Here is a 26,890-nt window from a genome sequence, read left to right as displayed (position 1 = left end):
TTTGGGTACCCTTACAACCCCACATCGGAAGCTGTGTCAACCGCCATCATGAGTAGCCCTCGTCGTAGAATAGAGACTGATGTGAGTGTTTTGCACGATATTCAATCGCCGGGGGATGGTAACTAATATGAAATCTTATATAGGTCATGAAGTGCGTTGACCTTGGCAAACTATTGTCTCGTTCTCATACTAACATATTCGCAGGATGTACGAACCTTGACTGAATCGCCTGGCTGTTTACTGACCAGAGTAGGCTCATGAGCGACTATGAGGTCACCTTAGTCAACGACAACAGTAAGGAAATCTGTCTGGTCAAATTGAAACCCACTAACAGGCATCAGTGTATGTCTTTCTTCGCCAGTTCCGTCAGCCATATTCTGACCGATACTTGTAGGCAAGAGTTCTTTGTCAGGTTCAAGGGACCAGCCGAGAGTAAGTACATAGTACAGACACTGACCAAACATCGCCGCTGACTTTACGAAGCCCCCTTTGAAGGTGGAACATGGAAGGTTCACGTTGAGCTTCCCGATACGTACCCTTACAAGTCCCCGAGCATCGGCTTCGTAAACCGAATCTTTCACCCCAATATCGATGAGCTGTATGTTATTCGTGCGACCCGGTCTCTTACAGATCTGTTTGGCTGACAGTTCCAGGTCTGGCTCGGTGTGTCTGGATGTTATCAACCAAACCTGGTCACCCATGTTCGATATGATCAACATCTTTGAGGTGTTTCTTCCCCAGCTCCTGCGATATCCCAACCCGACCGACCCTCTCAATGGCGAAGCAGCTGCGCTTCTTATCAGGGAACCCAAGAGCTACGATGTTAAGGTTAAAGGTGCGTGGAAACGGGCTCTTGAACGAGTCACAACCACTGACTGTAGCAGAATACGTCCAGAAGTACGCTTCTAAAGATGCCGCGGACGAAGCTGGAGCCGAGAGCGAAGACGACGACGAGCTGTCTTCAGTGGCCAGCTTTGGAGACGACGACGACGAAGAACCCGCAGGTCGATTGGATGATGTATAGAGGACCGGTTCGCGAGAGGATTTACTTGGACGAGCGTTGCGATTCATACATGGCGTCATAGGATCAAGGGCCGGATTAGGAGCTATCATTGGACGGAGTTGTAGCAGCGCTGCGCAGGCTTGGACTCGGATCGCATTTTCTTTTATGGCTTTGGGTCGATTTGCTACAAAGTGCTTTGCTTGTATGTTGTCGAGGAAAGCTGGGTGGAATGGTTGTGTTGGATGTCGTGACTTGCTGGACAGCATAGTGAGAGCAATTGAACACGCCAGTTACCTCAATAACTCTATCAGGAGGTCTTACAGCATAAGTACAGGATAATTGAATTCTAACTCTATAAACTGGGCCACGCCCGGGTATCATATCTAGTGATTATACATAGGCAAACCAAACGCCTTGCCATTCTTCCTTAATCTGAATCGTAGTCAACCAATCCTGACGCAGCTGTCTCCGTAGCCGGCGCCTGCGCTTTCGATGGTGGTTCTAAATTATGCGACTCTGCTTCCTGTACTGGCCTCTTACGCTTCACACCAGGTAATCTAGCAGGTCCTTTCTCGCTCCGCGCATCATTCAAAAAGGGATCCTTAGCAGCGCGAGTATTACCCATAAGTTCCGAAACAAATATTTCTTTGCGCTTCGAGATCTCCTTATCGGCTTTGAGTTTACTCCCACTCTTCGAATCCTTCTTACTCTCTCCAGTCTTGAACAATGGCTTCGACAATGCGCGATCTCGTCCATCGTCCACAGATCCAAAGTCAACTAGCGCTGCGCGCCGAGCATCTTCTTCCGTGCCAGGAAGAATATCTAGGCCAAGACTCATGCGATCTTGCAATGCGCCTGTGGCCGCTGCATCGCGCTCGCGCTCTTTGCGCCCTGCTCTAAAAGCATTCCGTAATTTCTGATTCTGCGTATACGGATCGTCCCAGTATTTCGCCGATGATTCTGTAAGTTCGTCTATCCGTAACGTCGCATTCTTGAGCTGTTCCCGATCTGCTATCGTCTTCTCGAGACTCGCGAAGGCATTCTTCCTAAGCGCCTCCCTCTCTTGGTCCGTCATTATAACCGCATCGCCCTCGCGCTGTACATCCTCGCCGGTATCCCTCTTCGTACCGCCCGCGACGACCACATACGCCGTATTCTTCGGATCCGTGCGAATTTCAATCTCGCCACCGCACTCAACGTGCTTGAATTTGAAACTCCATATCGGCGTTGAGAAATAACTTCCCACGCGACGCTTCTCGGCGTTGAAGCGCACGCCTTGTCCGATGATTGTGGATTTCGGACAGGTGCTGCACCAGACGGCGTATGGGAGCTCGAAGCGGACGGTTAGGGCGCCGGGTTTTGAGGCGCGGGATCCGAGGGGGTGTTTTTTGTTGAGGGCGTTGCCGGATATTGTGCCTTCGACGTCTGGGGGGACGTAACGTCCCATGTTGAAGCCCTGCATGGCTGCGGTTGTTGTGGCTCGTGGCCGGTAGTGAGTGTTGAGATGGTGTTGAAGGGAAGATTGGAGATGGAGGGAGGGCGATATTTGTGGTGGAGATACGTCACTGCTTAGTGGGGGTCCGTGTTCGGTGTAAGTCCCGTCGACATCTTGTCTGAAGAGGAAATACGAAATCTGAGTTTCTTTTCATAAGTATTTGATAATCTATGGGAAGTCTTTGTAGATGTAGTATATTATGAGTAAGTGATTGATCGGCGTAGTAGAAAGTTTGACCTTCTTATGGCGTGCGGCGAGTTTATTTGCGAGCTTAAGTTCTCAGTCATGACAACGACAATCGACGCCTCATGATAGCCTGGGTGGGCAACATAATTTCTTCTCCAGGGCTCAGGTTGCCAAAATAAATTAGCATCAGTTCTAATCTAGGCTAGCATAGGGTGACTAAATTATTTCGTCTCTTAGGCTTTTGGCAGCTGATTCTTCTGACAACTTGGCGTAGTCTAGGAGGCTAGAAACTCGCTGCCTCGAACCCTGGCCAACTGATACAACGCCTGGAAAGCCAACTGGCCCAAAGCAGCAATGCTGGAATATCCCTTTCGAACAACGAAGCATAGGAGCTCAGTGATGCCGTCTTCGAAGGATACCAACAACCAGCTTCCAGAAGTTGAGTAGGAGCTAAGTACCCCCTATGAACTGTTCTCAGATCCTCTCTCAGTTCTCGTCCTTATCAAGTTTCCCAATAACCGGTTCCAGAAGCATAGGAAGATACTCTGCAGCGTCCTGACCAAAGGCAAAATCTCCGGGCTTAACCTTGTACATCTCCTCCTCATTCTCAGCCTCTGGGTTGATAACTGCGATACGCGCACCTTTGCGTCTGGCCTTGTCAATGTAACCGGCAGCTGGGTAGACCTGGGCAGATGTTCCAATGACAAGCATGAGATCCTAAAAAGTATTAGCTGGTGAAGTCTCATGGTTGTTCTGCATGTAACTCACCACTTTATCCTTGTAGAGCCAGTTCTGAATATCCATCATCATTACCTCGTCAAGGGCCTCGCCGAACCAGACGACACCTGGTCTCTGAAGGCCCGTCTTGCACTGTGGGCATTTCGGAATCTCTTCCCAAGGAATGGGATCCAGAGGATGATTAGCGTCGAGAAGAGGGAATGGTTTGCCAGGTTCAACGTCTTCCGAAGCTTGTGCTATAGCTGAGAAGAAGGGGTCTTTGTAGTTGCCTCGTTCGATCCATGAACAGTTCTCGTTGCTGCACTTGATGTCGAATAGAGATCCATGAAGAGTACGAAGCTGCTCTGGTGGGTGGTTTGCCCTTGGAGAAAGATCTAAATAATAATTAGTAAGTCAGACACCATGTATGACAATATGGCACTTACTGTCGACATTCTGCGTCAGACACAAAAAGTCCTTGTTCTTCTCCGCGAGCTTCGTGAGAGCATAATGCGCAGGATTCGGCTTAACGCGCAACGCCATATGACGTCTATACCCATAAAACAACCAGACAAAACCCGGGTCGTCACGAAAAGAGCGTAAAGTAGCAAGCGAAGTAGCATCATGGTTTCTCCAAAGACCACCAGCGCCTCGGAAAGTTGGAAGGCCGGATGAAGCTGAGAGACCAGCGCCGCAGAGGGCGAGGATGCGCTTGCTAGAGCGGAGAGCCTCGTGGAAGGCTTCTACATCATTGTGAGGAGCCATTGTTGTGAAGAGACGAGATGTTGATCGTGAGAAGATGGATGGTTTGAGTATTCTCATTATATATAGAGTCAGTGTAAGTGATAAGGTTGAGTGGGTGGGTTGAAAATAGGCTACAAGCTACAAGCTACAAGGATCAGTGGCGGGCTGCAGCGGACTGCTACTCTACAGGTGAGTTGTGTCATTCGGCATGAGATGTGATTGGATCATTGTGCAGGCAACGAACAGAAAGTCTCAATCACTGTTGAATTATGATAGAATGAACACCACTGTGAAAAGAAAGAAGATATTTGAGTATCATCAGTTATAGCGATTGGCCAGCTCAGTAGAGTAAAGGTCATCCTAGGTTATCAGTATGGACAACAGTATCAGTGAGGCTGCTGCCCAAACTCAGATATGTGGGTTTTGCTCAGGACCAACAGAGGGGATTACCAATATCAGATCATCCTATTGAAGTGTTGGTTGAGGAAGTCACGTTGAATGGGTATTTTCCCTGTTTTGAGAAATGGGTGAACTGTCAACAGCTTAATGACTCAAGGTAGAAGTAGATATGGTCTATCTTGGTACAATTCCTAGACTAGATGCTTATTAACGTATATGTATAAGATAGTAGAAATCCGCTCTACTCTTCAGTCTCAGTTGGTCATAGGTTGATATCTTTCTCACTGGTTTGTCTGATACTCGATGGGTTTCATAGTTCAAGAAACATCCAGATCGGCCGAAACGAAACACGATTTGTTTATTTCTAGCAAAATTGACACAAAAGAAAACTCTAACCAACAAACCTCTTACCTCCCTAGCGGAGAATTCAACATTCTCGTGTTAGTCGTTTCGGTTTCAGCACGGCTCTTAATTTGAAGCACGCCAACAAAGATCCGCTTACAGCCAACAGAACTCCATCCAACTAATAAATATCTTCCCACTTACACCAACGCAATGACCTAAAGATAGTCAAAGCGATGAATCCTCCACTTAAGGAGACACAAGAGTAAGCACTACAAAGACCGCGGAGCTGTTGGTTAACTCCCGTCAATCAGTTTGGCCTGTGTTTCGTGAACGGGCCGTTTTGTTGATCGAGTCCTGAAATTACGGGCTGAGGTCCGTGTTGATGGTGTTTAAAAGGATTGCTCATCCCTATGTAAAGAAGTAGAAAAAGGAATCATAATCAATCACTATTATACCAATTAATTCATCAATCATTAATAATGGCTGCCAAATTCCTCACCACAGCTCTCCTAGCTGGGACAGTCCTCGCTAAAACAGATCTCTCAGGCTGCACAACCTACGATACAGTCGTCAGCAATGCCGATGGCATGTACGCTACGAGAATCTGGTACGTCCCCGACTCGGGCGAGATCTGCGATTTCCTCGACTGCGGCGGTGGCCGAGCTCCTCCCAAGACCACCGTCCCTGGATGTGCTGCCTACGAAGGCACAGAGACATACTCTCCTCTCTTTATCGACCCCAAGACTCTTGGTTCTGGTCCTATCAAGACTGGTGCCGCTAGTGATGTGAGCGCGTCTGCTACCATCACTGAGGCGCCTACTACTCAGACTGGTGCTGCCACTGAGGCTACATCCGAGGCTGCTGAGACAGAGTCTGAGGCCGAGAGTGAATCTGAAATCGCCAGCAAGCCTATTTACTCTACCATCCGCAGAGCCAACGACACAGGTGCTTTCAACACACACTCTACACCCGGCCATGCGACTCTCACTGCTTCTGCCTCTGCTTCCACCGGAGCCGGATCCGGTACCGCATCTTCCGGATCCGATTCTGGCTCCGCTGCCTCCGACTCCGATTCCGCTTCTACACCGGCGTCTACCGTTTCCACCGCCGGTGCCGCGATGCCCACAGCCGGTGCTTACCTCGCTCTCGCGGGAGCTGCCATCTACGCTGGAATGCTGTAGAATCTGGGATGTATTGGGAAGATATCAGTTTTCATTCTTTATATACGTAATAATACATGTCTATTTCCTAGCCGCTTGACCCGTAAGCAAACGCCTTTACCCATATGTAACCACCGCAACCATGGCATTCCGTCATTCCGCCTTTTTGACATGCCTCTCGTATTTACTTATCTGCCGTTTTTCATCTAGTCACCGTTTTTTTGTTGCTCCTCCCCCGCCTTCCGCCCTCCGCCGTAGATCCCCGGGTTCCACCACGACGAGCAATAGGGCGTTGAAGCTGATAGGTCCGTTCAACAACGCGTGCTATCAAATGACAAGATCTAGCATCCAGAGGGCGTATTAGTCCCTTGATGTTGTACATTGCATTCAACCTTTCAAGATAGGTTGTGCCGTGCCGTGCCTTGCTTATGAGATGAGATGAGATGCATATAAGATCAATAAATAAGATAAACAAAGATCCAAAAACGTGAAGATGCAGCGACAATTCGTAATCTGACCACATTTCCAAGTTATTCGAAAACATACTTCTTGTGCTTCATACCTGCCTTGACCGAAACTTGATGATCGATTGTCTTACTCCAGAAACTATCCTCTTTGTCTCGCTTCCCCCGCAAAAGGCTTGCTTGGTTCCCGTTCCCACATGACCAATTCTACAACGAACCGTTGCTTCTACGAGTCAAACACCGTCGACTAAACTCGCGATCACACGCCCTGTTTTTGCTCCTCCCCCGCAAAGACAAAGCCCGCCGCTAGCCGTACACCCTCCTGTGTGCTGGCGACTACATCATTGTCACGATCCTTTTTCTTCTCGAGTAACAAGGAAACTCTTTTGATCCCAAGTATTGTGACCGCCTCTTCAGACACTCAACCTGCAACCTTTCCTTCCACGAAGCAAGAAACTTGCAGATATAACATCGTCAGTTCGTATATTCATCAATATGGGCTCCCACGACTCTTTGAACCAAGCCGAGGGTGCTCCCCGGTTCTGGTACCGCGATAACTTCTTCCTCACAAACGACAAATCCTATCTATGTCCCCGAACCTTCAACAAGTCCCTCGACGACAACTGGTGGAGCAGCCCTTTGCCAAATGGACAACTCCAAAAGGTGTTGGACAACTGCCTGACTCTGGCGGTGTACTATACTCCTCAGACCGCCGAGGAGATGAAGAGTAAGTCGCAATTGACCTCTCGCTCTTCTCTCTATTAACAATAATCCAGGAAATGGCATCGCTTCGCCAAAAGATGGCTCTCCGCATAAAATGGTCGGCTTCGCTCGCGTGGTGACCGACTATGTAACCCTGGCCTATCTCACAGACGTCTTTGTCGTCGAGGAATTCCAGCGGCGGGGATTGGCGTCATGGCTGATGCAGGGTCTCAAGGAGATAGTCAACGAATGGAAACACATGCGCGGACTACTCCTCATGACTCACGACCAGGCCGCAGCGAGGCTGTATCAAAGAGAACTAGGCGCCCAAGAGTTCGAAAAGGGACCGTCGGCCGGCCTAGTAATGCTCGAAATGGCCGGTCCAGCCGAGAAGCCTGCACCCAAGCACTGATGCACTTTTGGTCCTTGTTTTTTTTCTATTATCTAGCGATGCATTTGCTCAGGACTTTCTGTCTGGGTGACTTTTTTCTTTTCGAGGTGGTTTAGCGCTGTGATCCGGACATGGCGGCTCGTGTCTCAATGGCGCGTTTGTAAGGAGGAGCAATTGGGGGCTGGACGGGATCTAGAGAGACATAATCCTCAGGGAGCTTGTATGAAGCGTCGGAATCAAAGGCGGATAGATCTCCACAGGCAATGAACGGTGCGACCCATCGACTGCTTCTCTCCATGTCTTCTGGCACTTCATCGTAAACCTCCATTTCCACAACACCCTGGTCCTTTGTTGTCGAGTCCTGCATGTCGACATCTCCCTTCTCCTTGAGCATCTCCTCCAGTCGTCCACCAACACCGAGAGGCTCCTCAAGACTAGCACGGAATCCAGTGGGGGGCTGGAAGTTGATGCAAACGATGAAAGCTTCAACACTGCTTGCGCGACTACTGCGGGGCTTGGCGACGATGACCTTTTCGAAAAAGATCTTGAGTTGGGCGTACAGGACGTCGACGTTTCGTCCACGGAAGATCTTGGCCACGAATTTACCACCAGGCTTCAGGACACAGAGGGCCAGATTAAGAGCGGCGAAGAGCAACTGCGATTGAACGTAAATATCGAGATCATGGAGACCTGTCACGTCAGGAGCACCATCACTCAGCACAAGGTCAACAGGGTGCTCCGCCTGCGTTCCAGCCGATTTGGAGTCGTAAGAAGGATCAAGAGCAGAAAGTAGTAGGGGCACCGTCGCAGGGTGTGTAATATCGGCTCGAAGAGTGGTGATACCGGCAAGAGGTGAAATAGGCTGTAGATCAATCGAAACAATCTTGACGTCCTCTCTTGGCTTTGTGGTCTCCTGTTGTTCCTCCTCAATGGGTTGTGTCTCGCTGTCGCCGTCCTTGGGTAGAATTCCCATCATCTGCTGTCGGAACTTGGCTTCCTTATCCTGCCAAGCGGCCCTGCCAAACTTCTCGCCCTTGATCAATACACGGGAAAGAACTTGCGACCAACTTCCGGGAGCAGCGCAAAGATCGACGACTCGAGTAACATCGGCGAAGAGATCGAATTCTACAAGGATGGAAGTTAATCACAGCAATTCTCCCTTACTCGGCAATTCTTACCCTCGTCGAGCTGCAACAGCTTAAAGGCACTTCGCGCACGCCATCCTTGCTCCTTGGCAAGCCGGTAGTAGGCGTCGCGCTTATCTTTTGAGGACTTTCCCATGGTATCGACGGTTTGGTGATGTCGGCGTTGAATTTTTTGAAGTCTGAATTTGGTGCCCCGCGGTTGGTGGGGTAGAAAATACCTACGTCTAAGTTACCCCTCTAGCTTTAAGACCCTTCTATGAGACGGGATTGGCTTGGAAACTCAGCATCAATCAAGTTGCTATTGTCTATTAAGAACTCTTGTAATCGTCTAATTCAATTCATGTCTAAGCCTTTTCAACCAGACTCTAACCTTCAATTCCTAGCTCTTCTCCTACAACCTCCAGGGCTTCTCTCAACAAACTGCCAACTGCATCGTGCCCACTTACACCAGAAGCTCTGACAATAAGAGGATACAGTCTTAGTAGATGCTTCCTTCCCTCGCTCTCAACATTTCTCAACTCAGGAATGGCGTCCTTATCGCTCTTCAAATCAACAAGTTTCCGTAGAATCCATGTCAACTCTTTTCGCTGACTCAAAGGCTGAGGCATTCTGCCCCGAAGAGGCTGATCAGCGATGTATGCCCTTAATGTCAACGCACATCGAAGTATGAGGAATGGTGCAGCTGTGCTAGCAATTCTTGCGTAGAGAGTAACAGGTGACTCGGCGAAACGGCTGTGCTTGGGATCAGGGAATTGAGGCGTCGGAGGTTGAATGACTATTGTGGGCTCGTCTTTGGCAGAGACCATGGCAAACAGGACCTCACAAGCGTCATAAGCCATCCTGACGCGCTTCGCTGGAGGAACAGACACCGTTCGGCCTGCTCGAGAGTTATACAGTGCCGATAGACCTTTCGCGTGTGTCCCATTGATTATTGACTCCTCTTCTGGCGAAGGTGCGTGGATTATTGATGTCTTAAAGAGACTTTCTGCGTAAGCCGCTCTGGCCCTTTCAGGAACAGCTGTCGCTCCAAGAGAGGGTATAATCAGTTCTCGTATCTTGTGGAAAGCTGCAATATCGAAAGCCTCGTCGTCAGAGAAGTCGGTTTCTGAGGGAGCGATACTGCAATCTGCACTCATGATTCCATCTGCAATCGCCACTATAGTAGTCCAGATGTTCTTAGTGACTTCCTTTGAGAGATCAAGACTAATAATATGTGTCAGAGTCGCTTCAAGGATCGTGAGCGCTGTAGAGGTGGCCAGCCTCCATGGTTGTGTCGATTTAGTAATTGTAGAAAAGCCGTACTTCAGCGCGATTGGCTTGCATAAAGCCTTCAGAGCCTCGTAAAATGAGTTGCTGCTATAGATATCCGAGTCCGATGCATGCTCAAGGATGAGCTTCTCGAGTGTCTGCATACTCATCTTTGAGAGCGCAATGTAAGTGCGCTTAGAACCAGGCTTGGACGGACTGGGCTGCACGAAAGGCAAGATCGCAAAGTCCGCAACCTGTGTGATCATGGCGGATGGAACTCCTTTGATGTCGGTTCGGATCATCTGAACAGCTTCAAGGATGTGTGCCTGTAAAGGCGTCACATATTCGATGTCTGAGACAAAACTACCAACGGTGGCTTCGTCCAAGGTTTCGCGGAGCAACTTCAGGATCCTGCCTACTCTCTCTACCTCGAGATCATCTTTAATGAGTCGATAAATTTCGGTCAGGACAGAAACGTAGGCAACAAGACAATTTTGGTTGTCTTCGGCCTTGTCGTCGATAGCTTTGGAGGTCGGGACTCCTCTTGCCCATAGGTCCCATGAACTGTTGATCGCGGTCTTGCTGAAATCAGACTTGCCATCGTTGTTGGTCTCGGAGAGAATATGAGCAAGAGCTTTGAATATCGCAGTATTGATATCGAGAACGCTGAAATCCAGCAAAGTAGTGAAATGAGTAAGCAGTTCTTTCCACAGGTCGTCGAACGAGGGATGAACCACAAGGATATCGAGGTAATTGGCTAGAAGGCTCGAGATACCGTTTAGGACGACAACAGCCGTCTCTGTCCATTCAGCTCGGTCGCCATCGTCCGCTTCTTCCTCTTCTCCTGACTGCAGTACCTTGATCTCCTGCTCGATTGACGACAAAAGCTTGAAAATAACTGACTTGACGCATATTGACCACGACTCGGGGTTAAGTCGGTCGCCGTATGCATCGAAAATTCTGAGCAAAGTCTGAATGGCACTGTTACGAAGCTCGAGTCTATCATCAGTAGTAACGTTCGTCAATCGGAGCAACAACAGCATCCACAAGGCTGCATCAGAGCACTTGTGGCTTTGGTCGGCTGCCATCTTTTCAAGATCAGATACATCCGTCAATTGCATCATCTCTGGAGGGATGTCGAGTGACTCGTTCTTTGAGGATAGGAAGTCGCTCAACACCCAGAAGAAGGTTACGGTCTGGAGAAATTAGCACTATTTAAACAATATGACGAGAAACTTACCGTCAAAGCAATATTAAGATCGTCATCTTGTGAGCAGAACTTGTAGAGATTATCGACAAGAATCAAGAAGCATGAGTTTGGTAGTGAGGCCAGGAAGTCTGAGCAGATGAGTTGAAGGGAGTTAAAAGATGACCTGATGAGCTTTGCTGATCGGGTGTCGAGAAGGATTGGGTTGGCCACTGAGCCACGGCGATACTCGTGGTTGACATCTCTCGTAACAAATATGGTACCGATGATTTCGAAAGCTATATCCCATCCCTTGATCAAGGTCTCTCCGTTACCCTCTATGATACTTTGAAGGCCATCAAGGATGATTTTGTGGATGTCGATATCCGTTGAATGGCTTGCGAGGGAAACTTCACGATCTGCCTTGAGCAGAGGCTCTAGCGACCTACGAAGAGCCTCAAAGAACCGCAGTTGCTTCTCGCCACGGTCCTCTTCCGGTAATGAAGAAGTAACATTGGCAGCTTCCAGGACCAGCTTGACAAGAATTTCAGCTGCCCTTGTTCGGACAGACGAGTTCGTCTGTGACGAGGTCAAGGTGTCGATCAGCTTCTCTGTCAATACATTCCAGCCAGACTCTTTAGGACTGTATTCCAATAGTCGATCAATATTGATACTGGCGAGCTCGCCAAGTTTAGCAAGTGCAAACTTTTCTTCCTGGGTTGATCCGGACATCATCTGCCCAGAAGCTCTACGGCCTTGAGTAGCGGGAGCCTTGAGCTTCTGTTCATCAGACGGCGCTTGTTTTTGCGAAGCCGTGTCTTCAGACTTCTCAGGTAGCTTTTGCACTAACAAACTGCAAATGGCCGCCACGACTTCTAGGAACGATTCATTGGGGAAGTCGGCTGTACTTTCAATGAGTCTCGAAGCTGCAGTCTCAACCGCACGAACCTCAGAACTGAAGTTTTGCATCAACGTTGCCATCTCATTATCAGCCCCTGGGTCGGGTCTTGATGTCCTACCAGGAGCTTTTCCACTAACGTAAAGCACAAAGTCTGCCTGCTGCAAAGTCTCCAGTATGATATACCAAGCACCGGACAAAGTTGGCCCCAACGCTATGCCCAGGTTCAAAAGTGCTCGTAGACATAATAGATTGCGAGTGTTCAAGGAAGCGACTGAAGCATCAAAGGATGCATTTCGTCCCTTGTCGGCTGTAGGCGTGGTGGGTGTGAGGCTATCGACACTGAGTAGCCCTCGGGCATTGCTAAATAGACTGCCATCGGTTGGTGTGCTCGGTGTCTGTGGGCGGCCCTGACCAGAGTTGACACACGCAGTAAGAACATTAGGCGGAACAGCTGCCTTGCCCAACGTTGTGAGGAAAGCATCGCGAGGTGTTGACAGTTGCAACAAACCAGCAACGTGTGCAAATCGCTGGAACGCACGCACCAGTCCGTGGTAATACTCAGAATCTAGGGCAGCGTATAAGAACGTTGAGCAAGTCGCAAGAATGGCTGGCCAGCATTCCTCGACGATTGTGGCACAAATCTTGACCTCAGCATGCTGGGGATGATCCTCCAATGAGAGTGGGTTCAAGGGAATAGGGTTCCTTCTGAACGACGTCGACCTTTCCAGCTTGCCCTTTGGAGATGCACTGTCTTGCTCTGGTACTGGAGAGTCTCGTCCAAATTCCTGTCTGGACGCTCTCTTCTTTCTAGCTTCGCTTGGGACTGTCAAGGACAAGACGAACTTGGCAAGACCGTCAGAAAGAGACGAGATACAGTTCAGTATCAGGCTGTATAGGTAAGATTCGGGGATCGAGGGAGCTTCCGTCTTATCAAGTTGATCAATACACGGAACACGAACCGAACTAAATTGCGTGCTAATACCCGTTGTTGTGAGTTCTGATCCAACTGGCCCTGTCATTAGTCCAGTCATGCCACTGGCCTCAGCAATAGCTTGCTCAGACGAGTTTCCGGTGTTTGAGCTGGCCGTAGGCAATGATGATTGAGGGCCAAGACCGATTACGGCAGGCTTCTCGGTACTCAAACGCACGAATGTAGCTATCAAAGGTTTAAGGACGTCCTTTTCTCCTTCAGTCGCATCGAACATGGCATAGATTCGCCTGAGAAGAGCGTGGTCCGCAAAGATTCCTCGAAAGACCTCCATGCATAATGCTCTTTTCCATAGAGTCTCATCGTGGTCAAGAATCAGTGTTAGCACAACCAGTGCCTCGCCACATTCTGAAGGCAAGATGCTGATGTGTCTACGCAGCATTGTGTACAGAATTCGCATCAGTCGCACTGTGGTTGCAAAATTTGGCTTTGCCTTCAGTGCCGCTATCAGTAGTGGCATAACCCTGCTGCGTAGGATCTGAGCTTGCTCGGGATGATTACTGAAGACAGTGGCATGATTTGTTATAACGGATTCGATAAGTTCCAGTCCAAATGTCTGTTGAAGCCCCGAGACTCGAATGAATTCTGGCCGTTGATTTTCCGTCATGAGACAGAGGTCGTTGAATATCTGATCAGGTTAGATACTGTAGTTAAAGACATGGTAGCACATACCCGATAGGCGTCGGTTGCTGCAGGATGATTTTCTGAGTATTCTGGATCACTGTTTCCAGATCCTTCACCCGCTTTCTTGTCTTCAGCAACGACCTTGTCAAATACCGAGACGACCAATTGCTGGAGCGTCGCGGCCGAAGTATGGTTCACGATAGCATTTTTGCTACTCTGGAGAGTAAAGCAAATGTTCAGCGTTGTGACCAACAGGTTCCCTTTAAGGTCTGACGCGTAATTCTGAACAAGAGACGGCAGCGCCTGCAAAATCTTGAGCTGTACATCGAGACCAGCTGATGTAGCTTGCATCAACGCCTCCAAGACCTGGTTCAGCTTTGAACGTGGTAAAGCCTGGGAGACGATGAGGCGCTGAAGACAGACAATTGCGATTGCAGTGAATTTCGCATTTTTCGTTCCACATGCTATGATGAAAGGGTTGACAAAATTGGGCTTTTGAGATAGCTCTGTATGCAAGTCAGATATAGCTTCCACTAACAGCGGGGAGCTCCTAGACCTTCAGGGGCAGTCTGTTCAGACGGATTTCTCAAATTTCTTAACTCTTCTAGCGATTTCTCTGCGGCCTGTACTCATTGTCAGACAAATTCCTCGCGATGATGCTCAAGACAAACTCACTTGTCGCAGGTCATTATGCTTCCTCTTACTCTCCTGGATAAGATTGGCCAGCTCCGTGGAAAGGAGTTGTGTCGTCATCTTGGGCAAACCGCTCAGGTTTTTAGCTCAGAACAGAGCATATGATTTCTTCATATGTCCATACAGCTAAAGAAATAATTTCCTTTTGCCGATTGATGATGTATCTCTCTTTACAGGGTGTTGATGCTGGTAGGCAGTGATGTGTCCCTTGTAGATGATGCGGCAGAATTCCTCACCGCCTGCTATTCACGTGGGGCGTTCATGCCATAGATTGAAGCAATCATGGTAATTCGAAGCTTCCCATCATGACTGCTCCAACGACATGAAATTGTTCAATGAAAGAGGTAAAATGGCCAATACGTACGATTCCTTTAATTTTCTGTATCAAAACTCATTCGGCCAGGAGAATGCAATCACATAACACTTTCGGACCTTCATGTCAACCACCCTTGTAATGATGTTCAATGTCTCTTGAACTATTTCAGAATCTTCTACAGGTTGAAGATAGCTACTTTGGAATGACATTCTCTTAAAATTCTTTCATGTGTGAGCCCTTTCAAGAATTTCTCGTTGCCATCACCATGCCAGCCAAGTCGAAGCATTTGTACAGAGCAAGATACTCTACCCTCGTGTTAGTGAACTGAGCGCGATACTCAGTTATAAATCTCGCCAATAACCGAAATGAATCATCCAGATCGGTTAACCTGCAATGATAATTCTCAGTTGAAGGCTTTGTAGACACATTCAGCTTGGATTCATCTTATTGATGAAATCGCTCATAGCCAGTTGCCTAGTAGGAGACTCTGCCGATGCATCAATTGAATCAAAACTCAGTTCATACGTGCTGTCGTATATGATTAAGCAGAACAAGCCCTGCAAACCATCCAAGCTGTCGAACAATACTACATGAGTTCAATGAAACCACATCGCGGCGCATGCTAAACAGCATATCCCAAAATTTCGTGCATCACATGTCTAAATTTCTTTTGTGGGTTTTGCGAGTTTTACCCAAATGATCGTAAATCGACTTGGCCCACGCCCAATCTCTAATAAATAATACGCCGCTTGATGTTTGTTAGTTTGCGATCGTGACTTCACGTATACGACTGGACCTACCAACTCCATAACCTTGTTTAGCACCTTGTTTCTAGTAATTGATGGTCTTAGACGGGAGCATTGTTGAAAAGGTACGAGACGGACTCTCCGTTATGAGTTCGTCGAATGGCCTGACACATCAGTTAGAAAGATCATTTCTGGACAAGAGGAGATATCATACCTCGGCAAGAGTTCCAGAGACATCGATGACCTTGAGCTTAGGGCATCGCTCAATCTTATCACCCACTGTTCAAAGTCAGTACATAATATCAATAAGCGCATATGAGCGCTCGAGCTATAACGTCAAACTTACGAGGCACAGCTGCATAAATGTTAGCATACGAGCACAGGCATCAAGAAATGAGTACTTACTGTTGGTAACGACTAAACCTGAAAGGCAAGAATTGTTGATGGTATCGATGGCCTTACCACTCAAGATACCGTGAGTAACAATAGCATAGACCTCACTGGCACCATGCTTGTGAACAGTCTCAGCAGCCTTGGCAAGCTATGATATGGTTAGTTGGTTTCACTACACAATTCTTGCTTACTTACAGTGCCACAAGTATCAGCCATATCGTCAACCAGGATGGCGACCTTGTCCTGGACGTCACCGACCAGGACCATGCGGCCGACAACGTTGGGACGAGGTCGCTCCTTGTGAATAAGAGCGAAGCCAGTGTTCAGGCGGTCAGCAAGAGAAGTAGCACGCTTGGCGCCACCAGCGTCAGGGGAGACAATCACGCAGTTCTCAACGTTAAGGTTCTCTCTGATCCAACGAAGAACAGAGGGCTCAGCGTAGAGGTTATCCACGGGGACGTTAAAGAATCCTTGGATTTGAGAAGCATGGAGGTCCATGGTGATGACATGGTTCTACATCAGTGTTAGTGCTTTCTCGTATATCGTATTAGTGATAAACGTACACATCCTGAAACCTGCAGCATGTTTGCAATCAGCTTAGCACTGATGGGAGCTCTGGATTTATCCTTCTTGTCTTGGCGAGCGTAAGGAAAGCTGGGGATAACAGCAGTGATACGTCTAGCCGAAGCAGTTCGACAAGCGTGGATCATAATGAGTAGCTCCATGAGTCCATCGTTGACATCTCCAGGAGCAGTAGACTGAAGAATGAAGACATCCTCGTCACGAACAGACTCTCCGATAGAAACACTAGTCTCTCGGTTGGAGTAGTTAAGGCTCATGGTGTTTGCGATATCAATACCGAGTCTTGAGATATATCAGCAACTTGTACACCACCTCACAGACGCTGAGTCACGCCTCTATACAAAACAAGAGGCGGAAACTCGAATTCACATACCGGCTAGCGACCTTGGTACTGATTTCGGGGTGGGAGCTCCCCGAGATGAGCTTGATTTCGTTCGCCATTTGATCCAACATTGTCAAAGAGAGGAAAGAAAAAGAGCGGGGCGAAGAATTTTTGGCGGCGAGGAAATAAATAACCGCGAGCGCCTCGGGTTAGAATCGGAGGTTGCAGGTATGTGATTCACAGTCGAGAGCAACACCGAGAATAGGTGAGTATAGCGACGCACAAAAGACAAGATGTTTTCTGTAAGATCAGAAAGAGGATTATCAGGCTCCGATCAAATTCCAGAAGTTAATCATTAACGAGGTTCAAAGTTTTCCTTTCCGGGTTTGAGTTGTGGAGCAGTCGGAGCTACGGTATCCGTACGGAGGTAAATAGTACTGGACTACACCACCTAAAATGCTCCATTGTCTTTTCGTCAATACCAAGGCTGAGTCATGTGATGGCTAAAAAATACAGTGCAATTGATTTCAACTAGAAATGGATTTGCGGGGGGCTTAACTTTAATTCGGGCGTAAAGACGTGTTGAAGCGGTCATGATGAACGCACCTCACGATGATTCTACTGCTAAAAACCAGACGCCTCTTACTTCAATCGCTTAATTGAAGACGACATATTTCCTTCCAATCAGTTCGACGTCATTTTTCATCGCCTATAAAAAAGAGAAGGGTAACCACTGTAGCCACTAAAATTACCCTGCCTTTACCCCTCCATTCAGTTCCTTCGTTCCTTCCATTGCCGGCTTGGATCGGAACCGATTACCAGGATAAAAAATGGACCTGGCTTGAACCTTCCTTTGTTGCCCAAACTCAGACCCAGACCGAGACCCTTCTGAGAAGCATTTCTGAAATCATCTTAACTAAGCCAACTCCAACTCCCAACTCAACGACTGATTTTACGATTCACGATTGCGATTCCGATTCTTGATCATAAACAACACGACTACGATTTTCTTATACTCTATTCATTGCTTTCAGCAAATAACCGCCACGTGATCCCGCATACTCGAGAACCAGTGATTTGATGCCCCGTCACAACTCTTCGCCTTCAAACTTCACCGCTTGCCCGCCTCACCTGTCTCATGCAAATCATGTTGGATCCAGTTCATCTTCCAGCATGGCACACCATCATTCCTTTTCGCCGCGGTTGAGTCCCGCTTTGACTTCGACTTCGTCTCTTCACGATATGGGACGTAACCGAAAACTCCGTCTCCTAGTCGCCGCCACCGGACCCCGCGATACCTCCTGGGCTCAAGCACTCGTTGTGCGCCTCTCCAAAAATCCACAGATCGAAGCGCGAGCGATTGTCGACGATGTAGTCCCGCGATTAACACAGACCATTATTGTCATGCAGAATAGAGGGTTAGCGCTCGGCGCGGGCGATCGGGCCGACGATATTGAATTCTATCGACAACAAGCATTTGAATTGGTAGAGTGGGCAGATCTTATGGTTTGCGTACCGCTTGATGCCGATAGTATTGCCAAGATGCTGGCCGGCGTAACGGACACTTTCCTCGGAGAAGTACTCAGAGGATGGGATACCCAAAAGAGCATCGTCCTGGTCCCTGGTATGAGCACGCATATGTGGTCAAACCCAATGACCAAAAAGCATTTGAGCAAATTGCACCGAAAATGGAACTGGATACGTGTAGTGGCGCCGATATTGTGGCACTACGAAGGATCGCCGAACCCGAAACGAGTGCCGAACTGGAACGGTTTCAACGAGGTTTTGGGTATAATCAAGAACCAGGCCGATCTACTAGGACTTGGCCGTGATATTGAGGTTCTGACTGGGCTGGCCATGACAGATGATGCCGACGTAAGAGTCCAGTGCAAGCTGCCACCAGAGATCTGGACCATCATTCTCGATTATGCAGGGGATTGGGAACTATCAAAGGCTCTAGGGATGTACACCAACCTACCGATGCCCAGAGCGTGGTCAAGTCAGCCTAGAGACCCCAACGATCCACTCAAGGTGTACGAACATGAGCTCGAATGGACGGTACTTACCGGTAACTCGGCTGCGATATGTAAGAAGATATCGCAATCTCCACCTGAATTCCACGATATATCCGCTTTGGTCATCAAATTGGTGATCAAGTTTGGTCTTATCGATGTGTTGGCATATATGGAAGCCAATCGACCGGATCTCTTCAAAGCATTCGATGGCACAACGCTTCCCACTAAAGCATCCGCCTATTATCCACGCACTGATGTGCTAGATTATTGGAAACAGAGCGAATGGTTCAGGGACCGACACGTGTATGATGCGGAAGCAGTCGACGGTGCCTCAAGATTTGGCCATGTTCGTGTACTAGACTGGTGGTGGCGCCGATCTGGATTGGGAATGCGTTATACTGAGTCCGCACTGGAGCAGGCCAGTGGAAATGGCCATCTTTTAGTTCTTGAATGGTGGCGCGATGCAGCAGCTCAGGACGACAAGGTTGTTCTACGGCCGGGCCGATCTCTCCTATGGGCGACACAGCATGGACAAGCTGATGTTTTGCGCTGGTGGGATGCTTCAGGCATTCCCGCAGCACATGGCGACAGTGTTGCCAAAGTGGCCAGTCGTTGGGGTCAAGTTGAGGTTCTTGAGACCTGGCGACGGCTGAAGGGAGATGACAAGCTCGTGTTCGATGCCGAGGTGCTAGTTTCACCTACCATATTCAAGCACTTGTCAGTGCTGGAGTGGTGGCGCAACTTTGCCCATGGAGAGCTTGAAGGTATGGAAGGTCGAAAGCAGCTGGTAGAGTTCCGAACTTGTAACATCGAGGAAGCGCTCGAAGACAGCATAGGAGATCAGAGCGCTGTTCGACGATGGTGGACACAAAATGGACTCAACCTAGGATTGCGAGACGAAGAGTGGCTCAAGACGCGATATCTCTAGAGAGGCTTATAGTCATACACGGCTACGCCACAACTCTACTGCGGTAGGTCAGCCCTGAATCCGGGTGAACGGAAAGGGTGTGGCCGTTAAGAGACATGCATGGGTGCATGGCGCGTGGTAGAGTAGGGTTATAAGGGAGATGCCGGCTCGTGCTAGCATCGGGTAATGGTGATCAAGGTTTTCTGTTCCTGGCATTGGTACATATTCTTTTGGGCGCAGGCGTCATTCGACATTAGTTTGGAGTCTTTTGTTGAGACTGGTCTATATTATGAACTTGCAGCATCCGGAGCGTTTCTTTAACTAGGAAAAGGGGCGTAGGATTTGAACTTACAAGCATGTATAAAGCACTATGAAAATAAGAGGAACAATGGCGTTTTGTGCACTATCAACTGAATTGTTACATTAGTTTCATGACAGATGCAAGATTGTAATGGATCGTTGATACTCGAAGAAATTCCCTTGCTCCTAGCTGTGCAGCACATTGTAATTCCCGTCCTGTGACTTCCCTCAGTCCGGTCAATATGATCAACGACATCGACTTACATGATTCAGTATCAAGTCTAATGTAAGCTAAATAGATAAAGTGTATATCATCTTGGCGCGAAATCGCCAAGCTGGAATAGATATCCGGGGGTGGATCCTGATCGAACAGTTGAACTATCCCCAAGAGTCAAGCAAGAGTCTCATCAACCGGCCCGGTTCATTCAATGAAGTAGGCAAGAGACAACGATTGAGTTAGTAGGTTAATGCGCGACTGCCGACCGCTCAATTGTTAGTTTCTAAGCTTATTTTCTTTACCTGTTCAGGTTGAAGTCCTTCATCGTGGACAAGGATTCTTGTTCTCCACACACCCTTGTTTCTCTTCTAGAAGACCCTTTTGTCCATTCAGAGCTGTGGTTGTAGTTCTGTGGCGCTGGTCAACCGGTTCTTGAGAACCGACAGAGCTTTCAGCCTCTTGTTTACGAAGAGGATACGATACAAGAATTGGAGTGAGGGGCCGGGGTGTTCCGTGCCCACAGTCCATGTCCATATGGCATGTCAGTGATACCACTTGGTGTCTTTTTCATTACGTGATGATTCGTGGGGCCCCGCGAGCCCAGACATTTTCTGACGATCTGTAGATTTGGCCTTTTGGTTTTTTCTGGAGTTGGCGGGGAGATCTGGGGAAGTTGAACTTGGCGAGCAGCGTGAAGGTATTCGCAAAAATACTTGGGCTTGGATTTGGAGAAAGAGAATTTTTACTCATGAACAGTTGGGGTAGTGTGCTACAGCAGGTACAATACTTTCCAGTCTAGACTGTTTACAGCATATTTTTCCCGCATGTTCTTATCTTGCGGGCGACTTCTCCAAACCAAATAAGCGCGGTCAGGGGAGGGGAGCCACTGATAAGAGCCCAGCCCAGCCCAGAGTCAGAATCAGAGACCCAGAGTATCTTCTTTTTACAGGGTTAGTATCAATGCCAAGCTATCTCTATAAGTTGACTGCAACATATATTTGAGCCTTCTTCTCAAAATTTACTCATTTTTCCAGAGACAAAGAGAATTGATCAGCTCATGCCCTCATAATGACTCGGTCATAATCCGTCATGCAAGGATCAGCGCAGTTTAGCTTAAACCCATGCTTAAAATTAAGAGCGGGATAAAAAGACCTCGTTCATCTTTCCCCCGCATTTCCATTTCCATTTCTTTCAGTGCTGAATGTACCGTCGCCTCGGTATTGGTCTTCTCCGCATGACTTGACTTGGTCTTATTTTATTACGTACGAAATCAAGTTGATGTGTCTGGGGTAGGAACTAGGTTTGGAGCCGCGGTTAAGGTAGTGTTTGGGAGAGAGCGCGCTGTTGGAGATGCCATGACTCTAGACGACCTTGACTCGATACTCTTTAAAGATGTCACTGTAGAGATAACTCTAATGGTTGTGATCATGCTTATGTGTAATAATCAGTATTGGGAACATTCCTTAAACTGAGTGAAAACTCACTTATACAGCCAGACTTACACTCATAACTTAGCCGCGGTGGAGATATCCGCCGTGAAACTGCCTATCTCAGTGACAGAGACCCAACTGATAACCGTTGCCCGCAGCATTCTCTCGCTAGTCTTCAGCCCTGGTCCCCATCAGTCTTGGCACCTCTAATGCTCCCCCAAACTGACTCTCCAACTTCCTAGCCACCACCGCAAATCATGCTACTCTAATTCGCATCTCCATGACTCGACTTGTTCATGCCTCCACCACATAATGGTACTCTGTCGCCCGAACTTACCTAAATGAGTGAAGACCGCCGGCCCGGTCTTCTTCCTCGCTGTTTGCCTCTATCTACACAGCTTATCATTCCCCATACTTTGCTTTACCTACCGCGGTGGGGAATGGGCACCTACAGTACTCTGAGCAGTGTAGCTCACCTCCGCATGTTCACTGTCTCTCTCGGGGAACTTAGTTGCGAATAGCTAGATCTTCCTTGTCATGATAATCTACACCATGGGTTCCTCTTCTAGAAAACCGGGCCGGTGACTATGATTCCTATCCTTGACCATGTTGCAGCGACGTTATTCTTAAAGGACCATCTCCCCCGTCCCAAGTGTTTATATACAGGCTTGTGTCCAACCTCATCTCAATCTCCAAAGGCTGAGTACTCCCATTACCTTCATCATGGGTTATCAACAAGACCCCGAGTCCAAAGCCGTCGAGGCTCCCAACGTCTCCGACACTTCCCCAGGAGTCCTCATCGACCACAACTCCGTCGATAATGAATATGGTCGAACCGTCCGTGGTCTCTCCCCTCGACATGTCCAACTCATGGCCATCGGTGGCTCCATCGGTACCGGTCTCTTTGTTGGTATCGGTGGCGTTCTGTCTAAAGCCGGTCCTCTCTCTGTCGTTCTTGGATACTTGATCTGGGGTGTCTTTTTCGTCTGGCCCTGTAACTTGTGTGTTGCAGAGATGTGCTCTTATCTTCCTATCCGTGGTTCCATCTTTGAACTTGCTGCTCGTTTCGTCGACCCTGCGCTTGGTATGTTTACACAAGTCAGCTATGTTTGGACTTTCAACTAACAAGATCAGGTTTCGCTATGGGATGGACATATTTCTACGCCGGTCTAATGCTTGTTTGTGTCGAATACAGTGCTGTCGCGACATTAATGCAGTATTGGGTACCCGATATAAATCCTGCGGCTTGGGTTGCGATGGCAATGGTTATCTGTGTCCTGCTCAACGTTGTTGCTGTCAAGTACTACGGTGAAGCCGAGTTCATCATGGCCTCTCTCAAAGTCATCCTTCTGTTCGGTCTTCTCTTCATCACACTCATCACCATGTGCGGAGGCAACCCCAAGAACGATGCTTACGGATTCCGCTACTGGAAGGGTGGCAAGGCCATGATACCTTATCATGCAGAGGGAGATCTTGGTCGCTTCTGTGGCTGGTGGAAGGTTATCCTCTATGCTGGCTTCACCATTGCTGGTCCTGATATGATCTCTCTGTCTTCTGGCGAGATTGCTAACCCTCGACGAACCATCCCCCGAGTTGCCAAGCTTATCTTCTACCGACTTGTCGGTTTCTACGTTCTTGGAGTTTTGGCTGTCGGAATCATCTGCAGTTCTGATGACAAGCGTCTTCTTGGTGCCATCGAGGACAGCGCTGCTGGAGCTGCTGCTTCTCCCTGGGTTATTGGCATTGAGAACCTTGGTATCCGCGGCCTCCCCGATCTCATCAACTTCCTCATCCTCACTTCCGGTCTCTCTTGCGGTAACGCCTACCTTTACTCGTCCTCTCGAACTCTCTACGGTCTCGCCCGCGATGGTCAGGCCCCCGCTTTCCTCATGAAGTGCAACAAAGCGGGTGTCCCCATGTACGCTGTCCTCGTTGTCAGTCTCCTCAGCTGCATCACCTTCCTTGTCGCCGGCGAATCCTCCGTCACTGTCTTCTTCTGGTTCGTCGACCTGACCACCACCGGTCTCATCGCCACATACACCATGATGATCGTCGTCTTCGTCGGCTGGTACCGTGCTCGTAAGGCTCAGGGTCTCGATAACTCTGCTCTTCACTACGTTGCGCCTTTCAACCCCTATGCTGCCTACATTGGTCTGTTCTTGGGTACTGTTGCCCTCATCTTCATTGGTTTCGACAAGTTTGAGCCCTGGAGCACTCAGGGCTTTGTTACCAGCTACTTCTGCCACGGATATGCCGTCTTCCTGTTTGTTGCCTGGAAGCTTATCAAGAAGACCAAGTTCGTCAGCCCTGAGAGTGCGGATCTTGTCAGTGGAAAGAAGGAGGTTGATGAGGAGTGCAAGCATTGGGAGGAGGGTGGTATCGAGGAGAACTACAAGCGGGAGTTGGCTGCTATGCCTTTCTGGAAGAGGTGCTGGGAGCGTCTTTGGTAAAGAGATATATACCAAAAAGATACAGTTATCCAAGATATCATGCTTGGTATAGCTAGCAATAATTCTATCACATTACATGTTCAACTTAACTTTGTAACGACCTTGTGACTTGATGTCTCTTTTCAGATCATAGTCCAATGCTCGTGTGATACCTTCAGGTTTACCGTTGTCCAGCATCAACGCCCATATGAAGAATGCTCACGCTATAGTTACCAATGCCTAGCAGCAGCTTCTATACAAACATCCACTATACCTAATATCTTAACAAGCATTATACAATTGATTATTCTTTTGGATTTGATTGGTTTAACGAATGCACTAAAACTAAAGCTCTATTGTTAAACGCCGACTGATCTAGGGTAGCTATATCGGAATGGATATCAGCGCCCACGATGTCATGGCTAGAATAAAAGCATAGCTATTTTAAACATGGTTTTAGCATTGTAGAATCTAGATTAAACTCTCAATGGATACAAATGGCCCACGGTTGCTGACAAGTTCATGAGAACTTCTCTTGATTCAATGGTTCGTGTTCTTGTCTTGATAGACAGCCTAGATAACAATATAAATGTCTTCTAAGACTTAGACTACCATAATAAAGCAGCCTAAGTGCTTACCCTGAGTTAGTATAGAGTGACCAAGTTCTCTCGTCTCTTTCGTCTCTTATGCCTTTAATGCCAATTGCTTTGATGCTCTGAGAATGGACAGTTCAAATCGATCCGATGCGCATAGTTGCCCAGTACATAATCACAAATGATCGACTATGTTACATCGTATCTCAGATACCAAGAACTGCTTACCCTCCGGTTTGTAAGACTTATTTACATCGAAAATGGGGTTATGTTGCAGTCAAAGAGTGATGAACAAAACATTCCTCCAATCACACATACCCTACATCACAGGGCTGAGAACGGAACTCTCAGGATCCGGACAACAAAGAAAAGGTATTGCCGATGAACGACGACCTCGCCCGATCATCTAATTCGGTCTTAAATCGAACACCCTCTACGCATGAAGATGGCAATGCAGGTTTGCGGCAAGGAAACGAAGATAAGCTGGGGATTGTTACAAAAGCATGTCATAGTTACATGCACAGCAAAAGACCGGACGAAAACTTGTAGCAAAACGAAACATGGAGTTGTCACAAAAAGCGAAAGAGAATCCAAGAGCTGCAATTGGCTGAGAAACGCGATGGATCAGTTCAGAAATGTTGAAATTGCTATCTTCGTAATGTGTGGAGAGACGTTACAGTAATGAACACAAACTGGAAATCAGATCGCGAAAAAGTAAAGAGAAAAAAGAAAACAAAACAAGAAAAGACACGGGAATGAAAGAAGCAATTATTCTAATTACTTAAAGTTTGAGGCTGTCATAGGACCGACTAAGACAATAGTATAAACACGGCAAGAGATTCGCAGTAGAAAGGAGCTGGAGCAGAATATCTCAAATCAAGTAGGGATGATGTTGGGTTGGTGTTTCACCTTGTAAGTCGCTTCTTTCTATACCCACCAACAAGGCTGTGCAAGAGAAAGTCAAAGGACAGAATGACAGCAACACCTGAAACCACCAAGAAATAGAAACAGACGATCTGCTTATTCTTCACGGTTGGACACCGTTTGTTGATCCGTGATCGAGTTGGCCGAGACTATACAAAGAAGAAAAGGAAAGGAACAAGGACTGTCCTTGTTCAAATCCCGCGTTTCAGTTCACAGGGGACCATTTGTCTTGAGAACGGACGTAGGGACGGTAGGACCGATGGATGGATATCGACAAAGATTCATAACAAATGACGAAATACAGATATCGAAAGAGCGAAAGATTAAGGCAATCGGGGGATCAGACTCGTTTAATTAAGAGATACGGATATATATTGGCAATATATAAAATGGCATGATAATTGTCAACTGCCCCCAGGTTTGGACTCCAATAGTTAGGGACCTAAGTTAGTAGCCGGGCTTGCATGAGTCGTGGCTAGCATCTTAGTGACTACCTACTCACCAGATGAGGTCTAGTAGGTGAGCTACGATGGGAACTTGAATTCGCTTGTGTTGAACCAGACAGAGGATCAGAGGATCATCATACGCGAACGAACGAGAGGGTCCAGTATTATACCCTGACCCTGTTCAAGACAACATGACAGATGATAAACAAGAGCTCAACTGATCAATCAACAGCTCTTATAATGAATCTCAATTGTGATAAATCACGATGGACAAGTCTCGTCCACCGCTAAGGAAATTGCTGCAAAGTAGTTGAGTAGGTAACTCTTGTTTGCGGGAGGCAAAAAATGCGAGTCATGGCTGAAGATGAATGTACAGTAAGCTCAGGGGCAATACCAGAGAAACTTCAACCAGAACAACGGCTAGAAACAAACAATGGAGAACACCAACGTTCTTGGAATTCGAGCTTGTGTCTCTTTGAGGGAAACACCTCCGTTGTTAGCGTTTGTTGGTGTTGAAGTAATCGCGGGCAATAAACTGGACCAACATTCAAAGAGTCCACTTCGTATGAAGGATGCAGAGCCAGTCTGTGTGTTTACATATGTCCCGTATGTGGGAGCAGGAGCTCTGATGTTATTAATCAAGAGGCTCAGGCAGCATATCGATCTGATTGTCACTCGTGCGATTAAATCATGCTCAAGTTTGAGTTGAGAACAATGAGTTTTCATTATAGCCGCATCTAACGCGGAACCGCGAAAGGAGAGCATGGACCTAAGTGAGGTCGCATCGCTCAGTGATCTACAAGAGCCTCGTTGGTAAAGATATTTTGATCACGCGCTACATGGAGATCCTCTACGGTAAACAAACCTCCATATTAAGAA

At 47.9% G+C, this 26,890-nt stretch overlaps 10 protein-coding genes across 10 annotated transcripts; 5 read left to right on the top strand and 5 right to left on the bottom strand.

Annotated features, from left to right (window-relative positions):
• Positions 1-48: 48 nt before the first annotated feature.
• Positions 49-1,024, top strand: FIESC28_01229 (uncharacterized protein; the record flags this gene model as incomplete). The annotated part of the gene is made up of 7 exons (XM_031155380.1): positions 49-81; positions 144-151; positions 205-207; positions 254-432; positions 484-598; positions 654-835; positions 882-1,024. 7 exons carry the CDS (start codon positions 49-51, stop codon positions 1,022-1,024), a joined length of 663 nt encoding a protein of 220 aa, XP_031020547.1.
• A 406-nt stretch (positions 1,025-1,430) lies between these two features.
• Positions 1,431-2,465, bottom strand: FIESC28_01228 (uncharacterized protein; the record flags this gene model as incomplete). Its single annotated transcript, XM_031155379.1, has 1 exon — positions 1,431-2,465. One exon carries the CDS (start codon positions 2,463-2,465, stop codon positions 1,431-1,433), a length of 1,035 nt encoding a protein of 344 aa, XP_031020546.1.
• Positions 2,466-3,170: 705 nt separating this feature from the next.
• On the bottom strand, positions 3,171-4,166 carry FIESC28_01227 (uncharacterized protein; the record flags this gene model as incomplete). Its single annotated transcript, XM_031155378.1, has 3 exons — positions 3,171-3,401; positions 3,453-3,796; positions 3,848-4,166. The coding sequence occupies 3 exons, from the start codon at positions 4,164-4,166 to the stop codon at positions 3,171-3,173; spliced, it is 894 nt and encodes a 297-aa protein (XP_031020545.1).
• Positions 4,167-5,368: 1,202 nt separating this feature from the next.
• Positions 5,369-6,070, top strand: FIESC28_01226 (uncharacterized protein; the record flags this gene model as incomplete). Its single annotated transcript, XM_031155377.1, has 1 exon — positions 5,369-6,070. One exon carries the CDS (start codon positions 5,369-5,371, stop codon positions 6,068-6,070), a length of 702 nt encoding a protein of 233 aa, XP_031020544.1.
• Positions 6,071-7,008: 938 nt separating this feature from the next.
• Positions 7,009-7,627, top strand: FIESC28_01225 (uncharacterized protein; the record flags this gene model as incomplete). The annotated part of the gene is made up of 2 exons (XM_031155376.1): positions 7,009-7,240; positions 7,290-7,627. 2 exons carry the CDS (start codon positions 7,009-7,011, stop codon positions 7,625-7,627), a joined length of 570 nt encoding a protein of 189 aa, XP_031020543.1.
• Positions 7,628-7,718: 91 nt separating this feature from the next.
• On the bottom strand, positions 7,719-8,887 carry FIESC28_01224 (uncharacterized protein; the record flags this gene model as incomplete). Its single annotated transcript, XM_031155375.1, has 2 exons — positions 7,719-8,731; positions 8,785-8,887. The coding sequence occupies 2 exons, from the start codon at positions 8,885-8,887 to the stop codon at positions 7,719-7,721; spliced, it is 1,116 nt and encodes a 371-aa protein (XP_031020542.1).
• Positions 8,888-9,116: 229 nt separating this feature from the next.
• Positions 9,117-14,451, bottom strand: FIESC28_01223 (uncharacterized protein; the record flags this gene model as incomplete). Its single annotated transcript, XM_031155374.1, has 5 exons — positions 9,117-11,195; positions 11,240-13,702; positions 13,747-14,162; positions 14,237-14,321; positions 14,374-14,451. The coding sequence occupies 5 exons, from the start codon at positions 14,449-14,451 to the stop codon at positions 9,117-9,119; spliced, it is 5,121 nt and encodes a 1,706-aa protein (XP_031020541.1).
• Positions 14,452-15,554: 1,103 nt separating this feature from the next.
• On the bottom strand, positions 15,555-16,881 carry FIESC28_01222 (uncharacterized protein; the record flags this gene model as incomplete). Its single annotated transcript, XM_031155373.1, has 7 exons — positions 15,555-15,617; positions 15,668-15,732; positions 15,800-15,808; positions 15,859-15,994; positions 16,042-16,359; positions 16,410-16,710; positions 16,802-16,881. 7 exons carry the CDS (start codon positions 16,879-16,881, stop codon positions 15,555-15,557), a joined length of 972 nt encoding a protein of 323 aa, XP_031020540.1.
• A 1,042-nt stretch (positions 16,882-17,923) lies between these two features.
• On the top strand, positions 17,924-19,693 carry FIESC28_01221 (uncharacterized protein; the record flags this gene model as incomplete). The annotated part of the gene is made up of 1 exon (XM_031155372.1): positions 17,924-19,693. One exon carries the CDS (start codon positions 17,924-17,926, stop codon positions 19,691-19,693), a length of 1,770 nt encoding a protein of 589 aa, XP_031020539.1.
• Positions 19,694-22,342: 2,649 nt separating this feature from the next.
• Positions 22,343-24,069, top strand: FIESC28_01220 (uncharacterized protein; the record flags this gene model as incomplete). The annotated part of the gene is made up of 2 exons (XM_031155371.1): positions 22,343-22,703; positions 22,754-24,069. The coding sequence occupies 2 exons, from the start codon at positions 22,343-22,345 to the stop codon at positions 24,067-24,069; spliced, it is 1,677 nt and encodes a 558-aa protein (XP_031020538.1).
• Positions 24,070-26,890: the final 2,821 nt, after the last annotated feature.

Source organism: Fusarium coffeatum (assembly GCF_003316985.1).
Source record: "Fusarium coffeatum strain FIESC_28 chromosome Unknown BRIP53273_contig_33, whole genome shotgun sequence".
Lineage (NCBI taxonomy): Eukaryota > Fungi > Ascomycota > Sordariomycetes > Hypocreales > Nectriaceae > Fusarium > Fusarium coffeatum.
The sequence above is the reverse complement of the archived record's forward strand: the minus strand, read 5'-3'. Positions and strand labels throughout refer to the sequence as shown.